Below are 20,989 nucleotides of genomic sequence, written 5' to 3' on the forward strand. Positions count from 1 at the left end.
TGTTCTGGAGATTCAGCACTGTTGTGTAATGCGGATACGATTATTCCCGTTCCGCCTTTCTTTCGGCGGGGTATAGTGCGGCGACCACTGCCCACGCGAAACATGCATTGTCCTTTGATTGCACGTTAATCACCGCTCTTTTCATCATAATCTCCCGCGGCAATTTGATGTAACATCCCGCACGCATAGGATTATACTTATTTATATTTACAGTTAAATTTAGTATTCGCGACAAAGCCCACCCGCTGTCGCGTTCCTGAAACTCTTCCAGCGATGCTAGGGTGGGTTCGATAACGCGCCGTTCGTACCACTCGCGTAAATCGGATGTGCGAAAGAGTTCATAGTTTCTCGTATTGATACTTTTGTTGGCGTGTTTATCCCCAGCCACGAATTCACCGTTAAATATAGTGTTCACTTTCACACAATTATGTCTTTTCATAACGTTCTTCACATGTTCTATCACAATGTCTTTGGCGTCATTGAGAAATTGGCGAGGTTCGATGTGATTATAGTTTATCACCGCACCAGTCGATACGCGACTCTCGAACGCCGTATCAATCTCACGCCACACAAGTCCATTTTGACGCGCGCTACATCCGGCACCCGCGTGTACGAAACGTCCACGTACCGAATTTTTCAACCCTTCGAGGCGCGCGATCCGAGCAATCAGCGATTGTCGATTTCCGATCGATAATCGCGGTCGCTTGATTCGACTTTGCTCTTCCAACGACTCGATGTATTGGTCGCATCGTTGCTCCCACACAATGTATTATAGTCTTCCAGCGAATCAATCAATGTGGATTGCTCTCGCAAATTTTGTTCCTCCATATTGTAACACACTTGCGAAATGCGCTTCCTAATGATAGTTCCGGATGTACTTTAGCAAAAATACTGGCGGGGTGTGCCTCTTTATCATGATTTATATACTGTCTCGTGCATATCATCGAACATTCTAGAATGATTTCATCTTAAAAAATTCCCCGGAATAGCGTGTGCAATTTAACCTTGATAATTTCACGTTTTGTCACGTACATTTGAAAAATCTAACGTGGTTGCATCAGGAGCAGCCGTACATCGGCGCTCGATTTTAACGCATTCAGCTAAATCTTTGTCTAGGGGTGATGTGCGTTTTAATCTTGGCGGTTAATCTTTGTTCCGATGCGCATCTTAATCTTGAAAATTTCGCGTTTTATCACGTACATTTGAAAAATCTGACGTGATTGCATCAGGAGCAGCCGTACATCAGCGCTCGATTTTAGCACATCCAGCTAAATCTTTGTCTAGGGGTGATACACATTTTAACCTTGGCGGTTATTTTTTTTTCACGTTTTGTCATGTACATTTGAAAAATCTGACGTGATTGCATCAGGAGCAGCCGTACATCGGCGCTCGATTTTAGCACATTCAGCTAAATCTTTGTTCCGATGCGCAATTTCACCTTGAAAATTTTACGTTTTGTCACGTACATTTGAAAAATCTAACGTGATTGCATCAGGAGCAGCCGTACATCGGCGCTCGATTTTAGCGAATTCAGCTAATTTTTTGTTCTGGGGATGATGTCATCGCAGCCGTACATCGGCGCGACAAAATTTTAGAGGAAATTAAAATGTCATGTCAGCAATAATCCCCTCTACATTGCAATTTGCGATACTATTTGAATTGATATTAATTCTAATACGATCAGTATTACATCAATCACGCGTGTGAAAGGTTCACTGAAGAAATCAACATGAATTTTTACGTTCCGATTCGAAACGGTGAAACTCCACCGTGTAAGAAGCAAAAATGTGACACGTAAGTTTCGATCGTTTAAAAATTTTATTTATTAATTTTTTTAAATATTGATCTAATTATTTATATTTTTATAGCATTCAGCCTCATCGTGCGACTCGTATACTTGGAAGAAGATACGCTCTAACCCCAACGTCGTACAAGTATTTGGACATTGGAATAAGCGTTGGAGCTGTATCGTACGTGGAACTGATTCTCGGCGATAATCGAGGCAATCAAATAATATTGCCTTTTTCAACGTGGAATTTGTTGATGCAGAAGCAAGCAGACGTTGAACAATTTCTACAATCGACTGCTCTCCCATTAAGGATTGAAGATTTATCGATCGAAATGTATCAATTGAAAATTGTAAAACTCACATTATGCGAAAATTCTTTGTACATGAAACCACAAACATTATTATATTTATTTAATTTTGAAAATTGTATTGATCATATGCACAATTGGTTATGCGAGAATACGTATCTCGTGAATGAAAAATTTAAACAATTTGAAACTGTATTACAACGTAACAATATTACTACTGTATGCGATGCTGTAAAAACGATACGCGAGAGTGATGTCTTTAACAGCGAATCATTAATCGATTGCGGATTATTAACATGTGCTGTAAATGATATTACGATGTGTGCAATAAATGATATTACGATGTGTGCAATAAATAATTATTTTTATTCCATCTGTGATTTTAATTCTTTCCTTCCATACGAATAAGAATAGTTATACTTTTCTCAACACGCTCCGCTAAAGATGTAGAGAAATGCTGAGGTAGATGAGACGTGATGCTCTAGTTGGAATGAGATAAAAGATATTAAAAGATATATAATGAAGAGGAGTATGCAGCATTAGAATATTATTTCTTTCGTTGTTCTGTGTTTCGTTGGTCTTGTGTTTCGTTGGTCACGTATAATGGCTGAAGACGACGTTATTATCATCGATGATGATACGGATGATGATGATTATTGGATGGATCCAGTTGTGGCGGAAAGAATTGAGATGGAGAAAGAGAAGAGAAAGAAATGGAAGAAATTGTATGCGAAGGAAGAATCATCCGATAAGGAACCTGATTTCGATTTTCGGACTAGTGATGATGAAGAATTACTTCAATATGAGCGGGAACAGATTTCAAAGAAGAATCTTGAAACTTTAATCGTTCAGTTTATAAGACATCGAGAGCTCGGCTTGAAAAAACCTCGCACAAATTCGTTGAAGAGATTTCTCAAATCTCGAAAATATTGTGCGAACTCACTTAGAAAATGTGATGCAGGTTCGTGTATCAACGAGGAAGATCCTAATCACACTACATTACGATGTTTTGGAAATAGACTATATGAAAATCTTGAATTACGAAAAAAAATGGACAAATTCGAATATGAGCACGAGAATATGCTACGGCAAGACTTGGAAACGTTGAAGGTAAAAATATTTTTACCGATGTGTAATAAATTTAAAACATTCACAGTTATGTTTAATTTCAGAGTTTACGAGAGTATATGAATGGTCGACGAGAGGATAAACAGATATGTGAATCCAAACCTGCGTAAAATTATAAATTGAGCGTATTGCTCAATATAAAGATGAGCTATGGATAATATTGTAAGTATCTTTCAATTTGTAATATATCAAAAAATATCTTAAAATAAATTATTAAATAATTTAAAAATAATAAAATGTATTTCTGTTTCAGGAGCGGCATCCCTCAGTCCGGCGCATCCCCCAATATATATATTTTTATTTTATTATATTACTATTATATATATATATATATTATATTTTTTAAATTTTATCTTTTATTATATTTTTTTTTATTATTATATTTTTTCAATTTTATATCTTTTATTATATATTATATATTAAGCACATACACACACACACACGCGCGCGCGCGCGCGCGCATACACACACACACACACAATTGTATTACACACTATAATAAATTTTATATATTTAGTATTGAAAAAAAATGTATTTATTTACGCGCCTCTCATTGCGCTCCCATCCCTTGCGTCTCTATCTCTCTTGCGCTAGTTGTAAGTCTCGCGATATCTTCGTTGCGTTCTCTCTCGCGCGTTAGTTGTAAGTCTCGGGATATCTTCGTTCTCTCTCGCACGCGTTAATCATAAATCTCACTTATCTTCGGCATGCGTCATTGTTCTTTCGCGCTATCTCTTTCGTATGCGCTTAGAATAAATAATCTCTCTCGCGCTATGACACAAAAATGTATAACAGATTTTTAATAAATTTTATATATTTTAATTGAAAAAAAATGTATTTATTTATGCACCTCTCCTTGCGCTCTCATCCCTTGCGTCTCTCTTGCGCTAGTTGTAAGTATAGCGATATCGTTCTCTCTCGCACGCGTTGTTCTTGCAATATCGTTCTCTCTCTCGTACGCGTTGTTCGCGATATTATCGTTCTCTCTCTTTCATATGCTCATCGCTATCACTCGCTCACTTACCTTTGCGTCGTCCTTTTCCCACCTATGCAGCATCTTACATTGCGTCATCCTCGTCCCACGTTGACATCATCCTTGTCGCACGTCGATGCCATCCTTGTCGCACTGTCCTCTTCACACACTTAGCGCTATCCTTTTCCTACACGTAGCGCTATCCTTCTCACACCACCGTCTTCTTTCCGCGGATCCCCCTTCCCCGCGCGGACCCCCTCGTCCATCGCTCGCGCCGCGGATCCCCCCTCCCCCGCACGTGACGTCACACCTCCCGCGCACGTGACAGCACCCCCCCGTCGCGGTTCCCCCTCGCCCTTCACCCCCCCCGGGGCCCAAGGGTTAGAACCCGCCTAGTCTTACTACTGTTCTCCCTCAGAGTGCTCTCTGAATTTTAACTCCTGCTTGATAAAAATGTTAAAATGATAAAAATATGTAGCAAATGATAGCATGAATGGAGGAGGAGTAAGAAGATCCTAAAAGATCTCTTTTTAAATTAATTTATGTGAACTGCAAATATTTTCTTAAGGTATCAGACTTTATGTTCCATTCAATTATAAGGAAGTTTGTTCGCGTTATACATACAGGGTGGCCGATTTATCTGAAAACATTGAAATATCTCAAAAACTAAGCCCAGCAAACAAAAATGTTTCAGACAAAAGTTGTATGGTTTCGAGGGGGACATAAGATGGTATCATTGGTTTGACCTTGAAGAGTTATTTGAAGGTCACATGAAGGTCACCTTCAATTTCTTAAATGGAACCTACTATTTGTCATTGCATATTCTTGTAGCTTATCTCGAGAGCTTTCCAAAACACTATAATTAAGTACCTTTTCGTTAAGTACTTTTTGAGTTATGAGGCTTGAAATAATTTCTTAATTTTACATAAACCGTAAAATATCTTGTAAAATATTCATTTTTCGATTATCTTACCTTAATACTTTTACGTACAAAATAATGAGAGGAATCAATTGGTATAAAGAAAACACATAGTTGTTTTGAAGAAAAAATATGTAATTTGCAATTAACAATTCCATATTTTTTCTTAAAAACAACTATGTGTTTTCTTTACACCAATTGATTCCTCTCATTATTTTGTACATAAAAGTATTAAGGTAAGATAATCGAAAAATGAATATTTTACAAGCTATTTTACGGTTTATGTAAAATTAAGAAATTATTTCAAGCCTCATAACTCAAAAAGTACTTAACGAAAAGGTACTTAATTATAGTGTTTTGGAAAACTCTCGAGATAAGCTACAAGAATATGCAATGACAAATAGTAGGTTCCATTTAAGAAATTGAAGGTGACCTTCATGTGACCTTCAAATAACTCTTCAAGGTCAAACCAATGGTACCATCTTATGTCCTCCTCGAAACCATACAACTTTTGTCTGAAACATTTTTGTTTGCTGGGCTTAGTTTTTGAGATATTTCAATGTCTTCAGATAAATCGGCCACCCTGTATATGTAGACGATTTAAGCTCAAACATTATCTCGCGCGTTTTGAAATTTAAATCATATGTCCCTACGTCATTTTCTAATAATTACTTACAAATTGCAAATTTATTATTTACGTCATCCGCGATTGCATTAATATTATGCGAGGATGATTAGCAGATGATAACTGCAATTCATAACGAGCATTATTCTTGCTTATATAATTATAACGTGCGCATTTTGCTAGAAAAATAAATAGCCGTGAGTTCTAATTGTACGTATCACTCGTCGGTTGCAATTTACGTACTTTTAACATAAGCGCAAAAAACAGTCGCGTAACCTGTTGCATCTCAACCTCTTCATCTTGAGCTTAGATTTATCTACGTCCAGATTTCGTCGTAAATTAACGCATCACAGATACAGATGTTATTATGTGTACGAGTTTTATTTGAAGAATTATAAAATTTTTTACTCGCTAAATAGTTGCGTTTAAAAAAATTTTTTTGTCTTAATAATTTCAAAAATTAAGAACAAATCTTTATGTAATGTATAAAAATATCTTAGTTGAAAACAAATTAATTTAAAATTTGTTTGGATATTCACACACATTACATGATTACCGTTTGATTGATCTTGACGCTAATCCGTAAATCATACTTTAATATCATTAAAGTGTGCCATAAGAACATGAGTCGTGTCGCGACACATTACACTTCGTGCCTTGAGCGTGGTCGTATGTAAATGTCAACACCGCAGCGTCGATTTCACGCATCTAGTATTCCGAAACAAGATCCGAAATGTATCTCGCTGTTCGCCCTTTAAATTCGAGCGAGTTGCTGGAAAAAGTCACGGCTAACGAATTTAGAGCGCGGAAGAATTAAAGATCGCGCGGTCAACGGAAAGACTCTAACGATCTCTCTCACTCTCTTTCTCTTCTCCTTCTTCTACGAGGAAGCCGACGAAAGTGTAACAGCGCAGATTTCCTAGACCAAGACTGGATGGTAGTGCGACTATAGGACTCGGCAAAGACGATCCTCGAGTCGAGCACTCAGTCACACTCTCGATGGACGCTCTCGAGGTCACCGAGTTAAACCAAGTGGTGTACCCAAGATCACGGTGTGTATCTAAGGAGGTCGGCGAAAAGTGGAAGGAAAGGTCGTGTGGAGGGAAACGATGCTGCCGTGTCTGATAAGAAACAGTTAGTACTTTGTTGGTCTCTCGTTGCCAAAGTGGATCTTTGCTGTATGAGAAACTTGGAAGTAAATCGTGTTGTTATCTTAAAGTCCCTAAACAAAGTTTTTAGTGTCTACGAAGAGAAGCACTTTTGAATCAAAAGGTATTGTTCGCGATCGGAAATCGAAGGAAATCGAGGAAAAATGATCGAATTTGCGCGATAATAAAGCGTGCTTGGGCGAAAGCTCGGGATTATCCAGCGCGATTTGTTCATAAAATAGCACCGTAACGTAATAACGCGGACGCGTAAATCCTGTAAACTTTCATGGAAGCTTTCTTTCGAGGTGCTACGTTGATTTATGCCCTAAGCTAGGACGCGTGTAGATATGTGAGCCGCAAAAGCCGCGGTCCACGTTATTAAATTCCAGCAAGTTGAATGCAACACGCGGGAAAAAGGACACTCCTCGTATCGTACGGGAGTATTCGTCCAAGACTTTGCTCGGATGACAATGATTGTCTACGTGGCCTTTTTCAGTTTAGTTTTCACTCTACGCGGACATTTGAGGAAAGAAGACGTCGCTGGTGAAAGGGCAACATCGTGGCCGCGTTAATTGATCTATCGCGATACGCGCTTTCTCGGATTGCCTCGGTGATTACATCACTGCGAAGGGCGAATTAGCGTTAATCAACGGACGTGGTAATGAACCGCCAACCGGTGGTGCGGTAGAAGCCGTGTAACAAGACGCCTTGTGACCCGCTGCAATTTTCCCGATGCGGCGACACGTGAAGAGTAGTGCTTCCACGCCGGATGAACCAAGGGCGATACGCAGGTGACACGAAGGGCGTCCGAATCAAGCCCGGATCCGCTCTCGCCATCGAGTGGAAAACGTGCTCCATGTACCGCGAAAGATTCGATGTCGCACGTGGCCGCGATCCGCCGCGGGTGGATCGATCGTCTTGTCGATGCGGAAAAATCCTATGCGTTCTCCTTCTATCCGGAATGTTGCTCGTCCTCGATGCCAGAGGTGAGCATTACTGATGTCAACGGGAGATTCACCTTTTTTCGAATTAATTTTGGGTGCTACAAGAATCGTCTGAGATAGAAAGGGAAAAGCACTACTCAGGATTCAACTCTCTGTTTGTCCAAATTATTTTTTGAAAGACACAATAGTCCGAGATAGGAAGTTTAGGAGAAAATTTTTATATTATAATTTCAAAACTACATTGATTGACAGATAATTGAAAACTACACTGACTGAAAGATTATATAAAAAGAAAGCGAAATGACATGAAAGCGGTTTATTTTTTACTTGATTATCTTATAAGCGATTTATAATTGAAGATGAAATTTTATTTATCAATTTATACATATGTCATGTAAAAATACAGGAAATACTTGAAGAAGTAAAATGCATGCAAATGAGAATAAATGTACATATTAAAAAAAATACATGGCGCATATAATAATTATAATTATAAAATTCTTTGTCGCGATTTAGAAATAGTAAAATGAGATTTAAAATAATATGTTAAAGAAAAATCGCGATTGACATTACGCAAGAAATATAGAATCAACAAGTTTGCTTTACGTTATTATATCTCTGTTACACAATTCATTAAACATAACAAACACATTACAATTCAGTATTAAATTCTGAAATTACATGGAATCAATAATTTATTTTATTAAATCAATAGTACTGTACAACTATAACATGTAATATAACTCTATGTAGATAATTTAAAAAAATATATATCAAATATTAATATTAGTATCATACTATTCAAAGGATAAAGGTATTTATGTATCAAACATATTTTTGTTCTCATATTGTTTGTCTTTTTTACATTTTATTAATGATTGCGCTTATAACGCAAAGTCATAAATAAAAAATTCAATATATAAAAAGCAAAATTATATAAATAATATTGCATGCAGACATAAATTTTATTTAATTGTATATGAAAAAAATATTACTAATTGTAAAAGTTTTATTAATACTTTTCTTTCGTATTTTTCTTAATTTTCGATATTTTCGCAAATATGCTATTTCTATTGTTAATCATCAATGTAAAGTACACAATATGCGTGGGAGACATACACAATTATCTCCTTCTTTTAGTGTAAAAAATTTACACACCATTTTCTCGCTTTTTATTAATACAGTAGACATTAGTCATTGCTCTAATCATGTACTCGTGAAATTATTTTATCATAATAAAATCAGCAATAGATGCATAGTTCTCTTAGAAAAATGCGTACAGAATTGCATATCAGATCTAAAAAGCAAGTTTCATTTCTAATTAAGTTGATTCACACGTGCATCAACGACAATGAGACGCCCATTCAGGTCAAGTGACCTAAAAAGATAACTTTGTTCGCGACGAAGGAAAATAATGCAGGCATAATTAATTTGTTTAATGAGACCTCAAAAATTACCGTACACAGCAATTTGAATAATGAGTGGGATCCTTTTCGCATTAGTTTCTCCTTTTAAAATTATTTCTCTTCTACCTTATATCGCTTGAAAATTCGAGCTTTGCACGTGTCTCGCAAATTAAATTCGTCTCTTCGTAATATTTGTTTCTTATATTTATTTTTGAACAGTTGATTTTCGTGTAACATTTTATATAATATCGCGGTATTTTCCATTAATTGAATTTATTTTGGAAAATCCCATATTTACGATAGAATCTCGTTTGAAGCTTGACTTCTATGCTGACTTTATTCGCCTTCGCGTACTTCTAAGGGAGGAAATCGACGTATTAAATTTTTACGTGGCTGTGCCATGGAAACCGCGAGCAAAAAGGAATTGTGTTACGTGGATTATAGAGACTATCGCGTCAGACTAATTAACGTTGCGAAGCATTATGACGCCAGTCGTTGATTGTTACCATGGAGCTGTTAAAAAGCCGTGATTCGATCGCGTCGTTTCATTTCGCGATTTCAATTTACTTGTCGTTGAGCAGTTCCAACCGCAAGAAAAAAAGAGAAAGAGAGAGAGAGAGAAATATGATGACGATAAAACGGTGTATAATCTCGCGAGACGCGTCAACTGTAACAAGTTGTGTACAGTTACAATAATTCGTTACAGTAACTATACTACTACAATGTTTCTGTATGCACGTGGCTCGCTAATTGTCTCTTTAATTATCTAACTGATCTGTTACCATTATAATTTCATCGCGTTATTGCAACAACTTTAAAAATCTGCGATTATTGATATTAGAATTTTTAAGTAAATAGTCTTGGTTATTAATAAATTTAAAATTTCTTTACTGTTTTTATATAAGATAAATTTTTTCTCACATTTGTCTTATATAAAAAAGGATAAAGAGACTGTTTTATTAACATTTGCATTAATAATTCGCTATTTTCTCCTCATACTATATAATATTATTGCAATATCTGTAATAATTTGTATCTAGCTGCCCATTATCTTTCTCTTTCATAATTACTGTCTGAGTCTTTTGCATAAAAGACGAAAAGAATAACAGAATATTTCATTAAAATAGATATTACTACAAATTCTAGCGAAAGACTGCAAATAGTAATTTGTACAATGAGATTAAATCATTAAATCATGAGATTAAAAATTAAGAATTCATAGGCATTACCGCACACTTTTATGTGTTTAGGTTTACTGCTTAATTTTTATATGTAAAATCATATTTGAATATCCACAAATATTACAAACATATAAAAAATGTCATAAATATCAGAATATGTGAATCTTTTCCGTAAAATTCTGCGAAGGTAAATATAATTTTCAAATGTTTCTAGCAAAAATTCTTCGATATTAGAGACTACATATACGTTCCGCACTGTATACGCGAGAACGTATTTTATTCTTATGCCCGAAGTATCCATGCATCGTGAACCGAAACGCTCCGGTTGCATTTTCCGAAATAACAGGATTGGTGAATTATTAGTTTAAATATTGAATTAAATTGTTTTAAATTAGAATTAGACAATAAACGAAACAGAGAAATGATTACATATGGAAAATAAATCGTTCGGACGAAATTGTTTACGTTATGTTGAAGAAAGAAATGTTCATTTGTAAAAAAGAGAATTCGTTGACCATTTCCATCCTCGATACAATTTAATCCTTAAGTATGTGATAACACCCGTGGATAGAGAAATATTTATGTATGTGTGTGCGCGTGTGTGTAACGATTTTTATAATTTCAATTCACTACATCAGAGAAGAACACAACATATGCTGATACATTTTGATAATTACTCTTATTCTGGTAATATCAAAGATAATTAAACTTCAGTATCGTGTATATATAACTTTCTTTCCTAATAAGTATCATAAGATTGAATAATTATCTAATGATTTATAATTTTTTTAATTTATATGTATAAAGCACATCACTTTCTTCAAGTTACATATTTATAAGGAAATTACAATATCTTTTGTATAACTTTTTCATTCGCAAATACGAGGATAAGTCGTGTGTTTATCCCATAGACATATATACTATACCTAGACTGCTAACTTGGACGCCATAGTGTAACTATATATAATGTACAATTTATACATGACATAGTAACCCATTGGAATGTGTTATATATTAATCGCAACTATAGCCGGAATTCATAGTCCGATCTTATATTCAAGATCATCTTAAGTAAGGTTTGAAAATGTTATACGGCTATTTCATTGACTGAACAGAATCTTAAGACGACCTAAGACCAGACTTAAAACAATCTTGAATATAAGATCGGACTATGAATTCCGGCCTATGGCATATGGCACTTTTCAAGATATATACACATACAGGGTTTGTCAAAAGTGTGGAAACCCCTAAATATCTCACAAACGGTGCATTTTAGAAAAAAATGTTTCAGGCAAAAGTTGTTTGGTTTCAAAGGGGCCATAAGACGGTACCATTGGTTTGACCTTGAAGAGTCATTTGAAGGTCACGTGAAGGTCACTTCAATTTTTTTAAATGGAACACCCTATATATTTTTGCACACTCTTGTAGCTTATCTCGAGAGCTTTCCAAAACACTATAATTAAGTACCTTTTCGTTAAGTACTTTTTGAGTTATGAGGCTTGAAATAATTTCTTAATTTTACATAAACCGTAAAATATCTTGTAAAATATTCATTTTTCGATTATCTTACCTTAATACTTTTACGTACAAAATAATGAGAGGAATCAATTGGTGTAAAGAAAACACAAAATTGTTTCGAAAAAAAAAATGTAATTTGCAATTAACAATTACATTTTTTTTTTTTCGAAACATTTATGTGTTTTCTTTACACCAATTGATTCCTCTCATTATTTTGTACATAACAGTATTAAGGTAAGATAATCGAAAAATGAATATTTTACTAGATATTTTATGGTTTATGTAAAATTAAGAAATTATTTCAAGCCTTATAACTCGAAAAGTACTTGATGAAAAAATACTTTATTATAGTGTTTTGGAAAGCTCTCGACATAAGCTATAAGAATATGCAATAAAAAATAGGTAGTTCCATTTAAGAAATTAAAGGTGTCCTTCACCTCACCTTAACGATGCCATCCAAGGTCAAACCAATGACACCATCTTATGTTCCCCTCAAAACCATACAATTTTTGTCGAAAACGTTTTTCTCTAAAATGCTTAGTTTTTGAAAGAAAAGGGGTGTACAGGTGGTCTACGACACCCTGTATATGTCTATGGTTTATCCTCTCGTAATATAAATAACGCATTTTTAAATGTATGTCAACGAGCAAATATATAACACAGAGATATAATATTTTTGACAGAAAGATGTATAATTTTCCCAGAAACATATAAAGATAGAACCAACATTATATACTTTAGAAAGAGAAAAAAAATTGCGACATAATTTTCTTTCCTTATCTGCACAGATCAGAAACGCAACTGCTTTTTGTCTTTTTGCTTACTTTCTTATAAAAAATAAATCATACAAATATTGAATAAAAAATAAAATTCAATAAAAAATTATAAATATTATAATTTCGATAAATGTGTATATAGGTACAGCTTGAAAGAAGTAATACTTTAAAAAAAACAGAGAATACCACACAATATTAAGATTTAATTATTTTCGGTGTTATCAGAGTAACTTATGTATGAAATTAATTGCATAAATGTGTTTAATATATGATGAAATAGCTATTGAATGTTAAATAACTTATACGATAAGATAATTTTTTTTAAGAAAAAAATGGAGTCATATACTCGTACATCATTTTTATCGCGAGAAGAATTCAAGGTTATCGGTTTCAACTTAATTATATACAAAATGTGTTCGCTTTTTTTCTTCGAATGTATGCAATACATAAAAAATAATCTCGAAACACGCAATAAAATTTGTGCGAGAGATATATTCTACATGTATCTCGTCGAACTGGTAGCAAAAATAATCTAAAAAATGAAAACGAAAAATGCTCCCCCAACATTTCGTTTTATGCGATCGTTCGACAAAAAATTGGATGCGCCGCAATTTTCTCGGCATTTATAGAAGATTGTCGCTTTTTTTCTCCGAATGTATTGCAATATATTAAAAATAATCTCGAAACGTAATGAAATTTGCGCGAGAAATATATTCTACACGTATCTCATCGAACTGGTAAAAAGGATAATCTAAAAAGTGAAAACGGAAAATGCTCTCGACATTTCGTTACGCGATCGTTCGACAGAAAGTTGGATGTGCCGCAATTTTCTCGGCATTTATAGAAGATTGTCGAGAAAACCGTTGAAAGAAGATCAGAAGTAGGATAAATGAGAGTAGTTTTACGCTAAGCGGGTCTAGCTCAAGGCGAAATACGATTTTCGACGTTTACGAAAACCATCGTACAAAACACATTTTTACGCATTGAATACTTAACGGCTCGGAAAATACAAGCACTTTCGAATTCGCATCACGCTGGAATTACTGAAGATAAATTGACATTGTTAACACATTCTCTATTTTTATCTCTAGAAAAATATACATCGCACGTAATCTTTATATAAAAATATTTATCATAGTAATCAATTGATAGTCAATAGTTTTTAATCGATAGGTAATTATTAGTGATTAATAATTAATTCGTCACACTTTCTCATTCGACTACAAATGCTCCGAATAAATAAATGAAATAAAAGTAACATATAAATCTGGCTAGATCTAGGATAACTGTATATTATTTTATTACTACGATTATAACTGTATATGGCAAATAGATGTGCTCTCTCGTTGTGTGCGATTCTATGCGATCGCTATGTATTTAGTTTATCGGCGGTTACGGCAATTGCAGGTAACGGTACGCCAGATGTTTATAAGATACTCGGAGGTGCGCGAACGCGCCAAGAGGATTACGATTATTCGTATATGAATAATGATATAAAGGATGCAGAAAATCAGGGAGACAACCTTTACATTGGTCGTAGCGGTGACCCCTGGAGCACTCCCTCGACTCGTGATTACGACAAAGATATCTTCGTCCACGTGTCGTCGCAGTTTGATACCGCGTTGAATAACACGAGAGCTCGATCTATCGCGTAAGTGCATCGAGGCAATCAGTGCGTAACTGAAATAAAAATTCTCCTCACGAATTCAATAACAAACTGATACGAAGATTGCGCGATTTTAGGACGAGCAAGAAGACGACGGGCCATGCAAGATTCAAGAGAGGGGTGATACATCTCTATAACATGGTGGTATGCGCCACGGGGTGTAATCCTTTAGCTTACAAGGGATACGGTTGTTACTGCGGATTTTTAGGATCCGGTTATGTCATCGATGGCATAGATCAGTACGTTATTTATCTATATATGGAAAAAAATACAAATACATAAGTCTAAAAATAAAATGCTTCAGATGCTGCAAGATGCACGATTGGTGCTACGATGCCACAGAGTGTCCAATGTTCTCGGAATACTTTGTACCGTATTATTGGAGGTGTTATCACGGTTACAAACCGGTTTGCGGTATGTTTATTGATTATCATTTCATTTTTCCGCATTCAATGCATCTTGTTTCTCTTATGAAAGATTAAAATATATCTTTGATACAACATTTTTTCAAGCCAACCAACTTGATATATTTATGTTTTCGACGCGTATAATGCAATAATGCGACGCGATAAGATAAAACAGTTCGCGCGTTAAATCTTTGTTGCAGCGGTTGAACATGGAAGCTGGGGAGGATCGGGATCTTGCGCTCAACGTTTGTGCGAATGCGATCGCTCGTTAGCCGAGTGTCTGAAAAAATACCCTTGTCCTACCACCAAAGCAGTATGTACCTCGTCAGCCTGGAGACTCGTGCAGAATCTTTTCATGATTATATAAATTACTAATTTTTTTTTCTTTTTTTTTTTTGGAAATGATATCTCGGTTGAAAGACGAATCATACGATTAAAAAAATACGATAAACTCATTTTGCGTTGTAAGGTTTAACTTTCGAGATAAAAAATGTTTCACATGCAACTTTTACTATTTATATATGTATGATAAAAAACCAATTAATCAAATCAAAGGCAATAAACTTCAATATCCAAAAAGAATATTGATTATTTCTGAAAAAATTGCGTCTTTACTTTGCGCTTAAAGATAAAAAGGTCATATTACATCAATAATGGTTATCATAATATTGCAATGTTTATTTCATCATTATTTATATACCGTCAAAGAAATAAGTATGTATAACTATAAAAAATTACGTGATACATTCTATATTAGCAAAATCGATTCGTTTTCGCGCATGTGTTGCTTTAATTTAAAAATTACTTACATTGAACATTAATTCAACAATTCCGTTTCTCGACATTTACAACGTATTTACACCTCCGGTCAAATGTACCATTCTATTTTTGTATCTCTTGGAAATGTCTTGCTCTATCTGTAATTAAGTACAATATAAAAAGTAACAAAACTTCATCTCCGAAAAGTGCAGTATTGCGAGACAACGAAGATACATACCTCTGTTTGCAGCTCTTTAGTTCTTTGTATAACAAGTTTTAATAGTGGACGCAATTTATCGATTTGATTCTGCGCATCTTCTTGCTTTTGTCGCATGGATTCTTGTTGGGTTACCATTCTATCAATCAGGTTTAATTTTTGCTTTAAAGTGGCAGTCACTACATCCACATACCTGTGATGAAAATATGAACATTATATATCTATAAGAATTTTATTTTTGTATACAATTATAAACATACCTTGAATAATGTTTGATATTATGCAAATGCTGTACATTGCTATGTAATATCTCAGAAAGCACAATTTGAACATTGTCCAGCATATTCTGAGTGGTCTCTGTGGTGGAAAGTTGCAGAATAGGCGAAGCATTTTGCATCTGACTAAAACTCAAGAGGTTGTTCCTGTCATCACCTTTAAACTCGTATAAACGTAATTTCAAAAATGCCTCTAACTGTAAAAATATTTAATTTACTTAAAATGTAATGATCAATCTTATATGTATGACATATTTATATACGATACCTCAAACAGTTGATTGATAAATTCCGATCTCGTTACTGGATTGTCCAATATCGTGTATGCGTCAGATCCTGTAGCTACACCACCTTCGTGACCCGCTGTTTCTACAACTATACCCGATTCCTCCAAAGAGATATTGTAGTCTATTTCCGCCGCAGGTTGTTCTACATCTTCATCTCCCCAATCAATATCGCCTGCGTCCAAATTAACTTCTTCACCGAAATCAATTTCTTGGTTTATATCCAAGTTGCCAAAATCAATAGTCTGTTGAAAATGTTTTTCTTTTTAATAATGTGATCAGGGGGAATTTTTACTCGTCATTGAAGAACACAAAAATATTCATACATCGCTGTCAACATTTACACTAGCTCTTTCATTATTTTCATCTTCATCAGCTTTAATATTTAAAGGTGGTTCAATTATCGACGCTGGTGCTTCTCCGTAAGTATATTCGAACGTTGTTGTGTCTCCTTTCTCTATAAAAATATGTTTATCATATCTATGCTTTTGAAATAATATTAATACATTCTTGAAATAATGATTTTGTAACATACCGATTACATATTTAATTATAGATACACAATTACTGTCATACTGCTGACCGAAAGTAAACTCTACAAATGCACTATAAAATTCGACAACTTTGTTTAAACTCTTTGTCTTCTCCGCTACTCTCTGGTAAATTTCTGGCAGTTCTTTGACTTTTTCCATCAGTTCATGTCTAACTGTGCTGTAGCCAGTTATACCTAATTGTTTGCACAGTGTATTATATTCTGTATGTGCAATATTTTCTGATTTTTTATACTCTGCTTCCTTCTTTTCCAAATCCTGCAAATACAATTTTGTATACAACATTTATACAATGATAATAAATAAATACTAACATTACAAATAAATCAACATATTTACAATCAAAGATTGTTCTAATTTTTGTATCTGTTTCTTAATACTGGGGACCTCGTAATTGACATTTCTTATGAGCATTTGTGCAGCTTCGGCAAGATATATATTATCTTTTTCATACAATCGTAAAATCTCTTGCCAATCTTTCATTCTTTGCGAACCATAACGACCAAATAAATTTTTTGTGTCTGCTTCCGTTTCCTTCAAAATTTCTACAATTTTGACACAATAAAAATAATTTATATCTGTAAAAAGATACAAAGATTAAACAATCTACAACCATATGCTTGTAGAAGATTAGAAGATGCTAAATTAATAAAAATTACAAGCGCCAAATAACAATGATGCAATGCCATCATGGGCAGGCATATTCTGTATTGCATTATTAATTTTCTCCCTGATGGTCAAGACGTTTGTATGCCAGTCTTTTTTGCAATGCCTCCGATTAATCAACCAGTCCAATAACTTTCCAGTATTAATGTCAATTGGAATATCTTGTTCCTAAATAATTAATTATACATAAATATTATTTTCTAGATAAATTAACAGGTAATACAATAAAAATATTAAAACAACTATAAATTGTTAATCTAACAAGATGTTTACTTCGAGACTGACACGTGTATATATGTATGCATATACGATTTGATATCGTTTATATTTAAAATTTATGTTATTTTTACAACAAATTCATTATTTTCGAATAATACAATACTGTTTACCTGCATATTGCTAAATCTAATGAGCTTCTTTCTTTCAGAAATCGTAAGTCTGTCATCAATTGGAATTATAACAGAGGTTATAACAGCTGTTTTTCTCTTGCCGTCATATGACAACAGTGACGCACTCGATTGTCTGCAGCACCGGCTGTCTCCTTGACATGAGTGACACGTAATAAAGAAAATTTAGACACAGTAATATAAATTATATTTAATTAGGTAATATAAAATTAGAAGAATCCACACAGCCTTTAAAATACAAAAATCAAGATAAATTTAAATAATATTTAAAGTAATAGAAATATGTGAGAAAATAACGAGAAAAAAAATAAATGAAAAAATAACAGAAATAATCAAATATTTATTATTGCTATATATTTTGATTATAATTTTAATTGTGATTTTGTAGCAAAATTTTCATGATTTTTGTAACCAACAATAGTTTATTGACGATTTGAGAATGCGTAATATATCGATGATACACAAATTTTATTAATTTTTTACAAAAATTGTTTATATATAAATTAAGAATCTTGTAAACCATTCCATAGAATTGTAAGAATGATTCTTAATTAAATATTATAACAAGTAACTAATATAATATACATATATGAAAATTTTTAGAGAAATTAAAAAAAAATTATGTATATATAGATTGTTGTCTCACTTGCCCTATTTTTCACACTAGTGAACGCGCTTATCAAATAACACATACGCAGCAGAAAAACACACCTGCCACGTATGAAAAAAGAATGCCTATTGCAGTTGTTCATATATATATATATAACTAATGAGTTAAAAAAGAATTTTTTGAATAAATAAAATTATCGCTTTAAATCGAAGGAAATAAGTAAATAATCGATTCATTTATTTAAAAGTAACTTCTATCTTATCTGATGTTTAAAATAAATAATGGAAGGCGCGACAAGTACCGAAAGACGGGAATTAATTAGATCGCTAGGCGATACAAACGTAATACACACAAGTATCTTTTAATTTATTATGTTACACATTCACAGTAAGAAAAACATGATGTCCATGTCCCCTTCAGTATCCGTTATATTGTCTCTGTGGCCAGTATAAGTACAACTTGAAAGTGTCCATCGAGAGGGGTATGTGTAAGATTTCTATTGCTTGCACCCTTGTCCCTTCTGATCGTTCCGAGTTGTATCAGCACCCGTGTTGCAAATGTCCTTATCCTCGATATAAATTAGTATCTATGAACGATGCATACGTTCACGATACGCGCGAGGATGTAGATCACTTTGTGCTTCTCACCGGCTCTTTGGATTCCGATCGCCAAGTCCTTTCAGCGAAAAATTCGAAGCAGACTGCCAGAAGAGGTTCGCGATGAATGTTCCGCTGAGAGAACGTGCAGATTTGACATATTACCGGCGGACATTACGATGGCACTTTGACCGGTGATGGAAAAAACATCACGAGGACAATTCGATCGATGATCGTGTACCTCGATAGTAAACGAGTTTTTCCTTTTCCATTACTTTGCAATCACACTAATAACTTTGAGAAGGACTTCGATCCGTAAAGAAGTTCTTCAAAATGAATACCTGCCCCACGGAGATGAACAGAATGCAAGCTGTCTCCATTACCGACCACCAAAGCACCCGTTCATTAAGTTCCTCCGCGCGTTTGCGACCTTGTGCTTCACGCAAACGGTGATGCGTCTGATAATCGAGGATGCTGATTAAATTCTTGTGCACTTCCTGTGCCGAAGACTCCATCTGTAAAAACACTGACACATGAGATATCGTTCTTCATTAATATATATTGTAAAAAGATTCGCGCCAACAATAACTTACCTGAGTCATTACTGTGACGTGTTCTCCAAGACCAGGAAGCGGCATTTCGTCACCGACTTGGAAGTCCATGTACACAAGTTTATGTGAATATGTAGAAAATTCATTGCTGAAGCAGGCCTTATACACTCCCGATATAGTTGGTATAAAGACGTGCGAATCAAATTGTGTCTTCACTTGACTATAGATAATCTCCTTATTTGGAGCCTCCAAAATTACATCTACATCATACTGGCCACCTGTAACCACCTAAAGACCAAGAACAATAATTATTACAAACAACACAAATTATTTTACAAAATTTGGGAAATTATAGCTTAAATTAATTATATAAGGTCTAACGGAGAGGAAAATTGCGATGCCAAAAACATTACTATATCGCTTTCAATCGGCAACAAAATTTTCCTTCAATTTCTAAAGAACATTCGTATAAGATCCAAATTTGCTTTACACTGCGTTCCTTTTCATTCTCTAAACATGCAAATGAAGAAAATGTAGCTGAAACAAACAGGCTTGTGTCGAAGCCAGAATTTAATATCGATACAAATAAGTTTTTACTGGAATAAAATTCTACTCATTACATTAACACACACAAGCACATATTATATTTGCATTTTTTTTATGACATTTGCATATTCTCCATCATTTGCACATTTACATTTTATTCGCCTCATTTCCCCCTCGTTCGTTCAATTTACAGTCAAGCGCACAAGTATTGCGCCGCGAACTCTGGCCCCCGATGATCCGACCGCCGATAATAGCGACGTGTCATCGCGACGCAAATATATATATATATATATGTATGTACAATTGATCGACAGCGATCGGACCTGAAACTCCAACGTGGACGAGACGTTCTTCTCGATCTCCTGGTAGAAGCACTCCTTGGCGTTGTCGGCCAGCTCGAAGGTTAACTCGACGCCGCCCGTGAGCAAGAGTGCGCCGAGCAACGAGACGAGCAGCAGCCAGACCGACCAGCAACCCATCCTTAAATCGGTCAGTTCGCTCTCGCGGCTGTGGTCTTGTCACTGATCCGCGCGCATTTAAGACACCCTCGGGACTGATGTAAGACGCGAGGAAGCGCGCTCTCCGCCTTTTCGACCTCGGCTCTCGGCTCTGTCGGAAAGATCCCGGCGAGGGTTTCTCCCGCAAACAAGCTATTTTAACGTGGCCGGATGTCGGTCGCGACGCGCGACGTAACGAAAAGCGCGCAGCGCGCAGCTGCGGAAGTGGCTGCGCTCACGTC

General features: G+C 35.0%; 5 protein-coding genes across 10 annotated transcripts in view; 3 read left to right on the forward strand and 2 right to left on the reverse strand.

Annotated features, from left to right (window-relative positions):
- The window catches only part of LOC145971428 (basic phospholipase A2 10), a 56,127-nt gene extending 37,526 nt beyond the window's left edge, over nucleotides 1-18,601 (forward strand). For 3 of the 4 annotated variants that reach the window (XM_083099062.1, XM_083099072.1, XM_083099082.1), the window contains exons 2-5: nucleotides 14,123-14,366; nucleotides 14,459-14,620; nucleotides 14,686-14,795; nucleotides 14,989-18,601. In XM_083099062.1, coding sequence (XP_082955188.1) covers nucleotides 14,197-14,366; nucleotides 14,459-14,620; nucleotides 14,686-14,795; nucleotides 14,989-15,155 — 609 coding nt within the window. In that variant the 5' untranslated portion in view covers nucleotides 14,123-14,196 and the 3' untranslated portion in view covers nucleotides 15,156-18,601. Of the gene's footprint in view, nucleotides 1-6,260; nucleotides 7,877-14,122; nucleotides 14,367-14,458; nucleotides 14,621-14,685; nucleotides 14,796-14,988 lie in introns of those variants that run through there. The other variant, XM_083099052.1, reaches the window with a different exon arrangement.
- The window catches only part of LOC145971360 (uncharacterized), a 150,450-nt gene that overhangs the window by 91,342 nt on the left and 38,119 nt on the right, over nucleotides 1-20,989 (forward strand). The window lies entirely within an intron of this gene.
- On the forward strand, nucleotides 2,657-3,500 carry LOC145972132 (uncharacterized). 2 transcript variants are annotated; one of them, XM_083100429.1, is made up of 2 exons: nucleotides 2,657-3,207; nucleotides 3,270-3,413. In XM_083100429.1, the coding sequence occupies exons 1-2, from the start codon at nucleotides 2,701-2,703 to the stop codon at nucleotides 3,333-3,335; spliced, it is 573 nt and encodes a 190-aa protein (XP_082956555.1). In that variant the 5' UTR covers nucleotides 2,657-2,700; the 3' UTR covers nucleotides 3,336-3,413. The 2 variants fall into 2 exon arrangements, 1 of the variants encoding a protein (XP_082956555.1); XR_014439066.1 differs by adding an exon at nucleotides 3,479-3,500 and having other exon boundaries at nucleotides 2,662-3,387.
- LOC145971397 (CDK5 regulatory subunit-associated protein 3) lies at nucleotides 15,446-18,078 on the reverse strand. Of its 2 annotated transcripts, XM_083099007.1 has the most exons (9): nucleotides 17,930-18,078; nucleotides 17,534-17,708; nucleotides 17,214-17,452; nucleotides 16,859-17,132; nucleotides 16,650-16,780; nucleotides 16,308-16,568; nucleotides 16,025-16,236; nucleotides 15,786-15,957; nucleotides 15,446-15,705 (listed from the first exon to the last, which is right to left on the reverse strand). In XM_083099007.1, the coding sequence occupies exons 1-9, from the start codon at nucleotides 17,933-17,935 to the stop codon at nucleotides 15,634-15,636; spliced, it is 1,542 nt and encodes a 513-aa protein (XP_082955133.1). In that variant the 5' UTR covers nucleotides 17,936-18,078; the 3' UTR covers nucleotides 15,446-15,633. The 2 variants fall into 2 exon arrangements, with proteins under 2 accessions (XP_082955133.1, XP_082955142.1); XM_083099016.1 differs by lacking the exons at nucleotides 17,214-17,452; nucleotides 17,930-18,078 and having other exon boundaries at nucleotides 17,534-17,669.
- Nucleotides 18,903-20,923, reverse strand: LOC145971443 (transmembrane emp24 domain-containing protein 7). Its single transcript, XM_083099094.1, has 3 exons — nucleotides 20,574-20,923; nucleotides 19,747-19,992; nucleotides 18,903-19,668 (listed from the first exon to the last, which is right to left on the reverse strand). Exons 1-3 carry the CDS (start codon nucleotides 20,727-20,729, stop codon nucleotides 19,441-19,443), a joined length of 630 nt encoding a protein of 209 aa, XP_082955220.1. The 5' UTR covers nucleotides 20,730-20,923; the 3' UTR covers nucleotides 18,903-19,440.

The sequence above is a fragment of the Camponotus vicinus genome, unplaced genomic scaffold, assembly GCF_025532165.1.
Source record: "Camponotus vicinus isolate PSW18456_S1 unplaced genomic scaffold, iyCamVici1.0 SCAF_1, whole genome shotgun sequence".
Taxonomy (NCBI): domain Eukaryota; kingdom Metazoa; phylum Arthropoda; class Insecta; order Hymenoptera; family Formicidae; genus Camponotus; species Camponotus vicinus.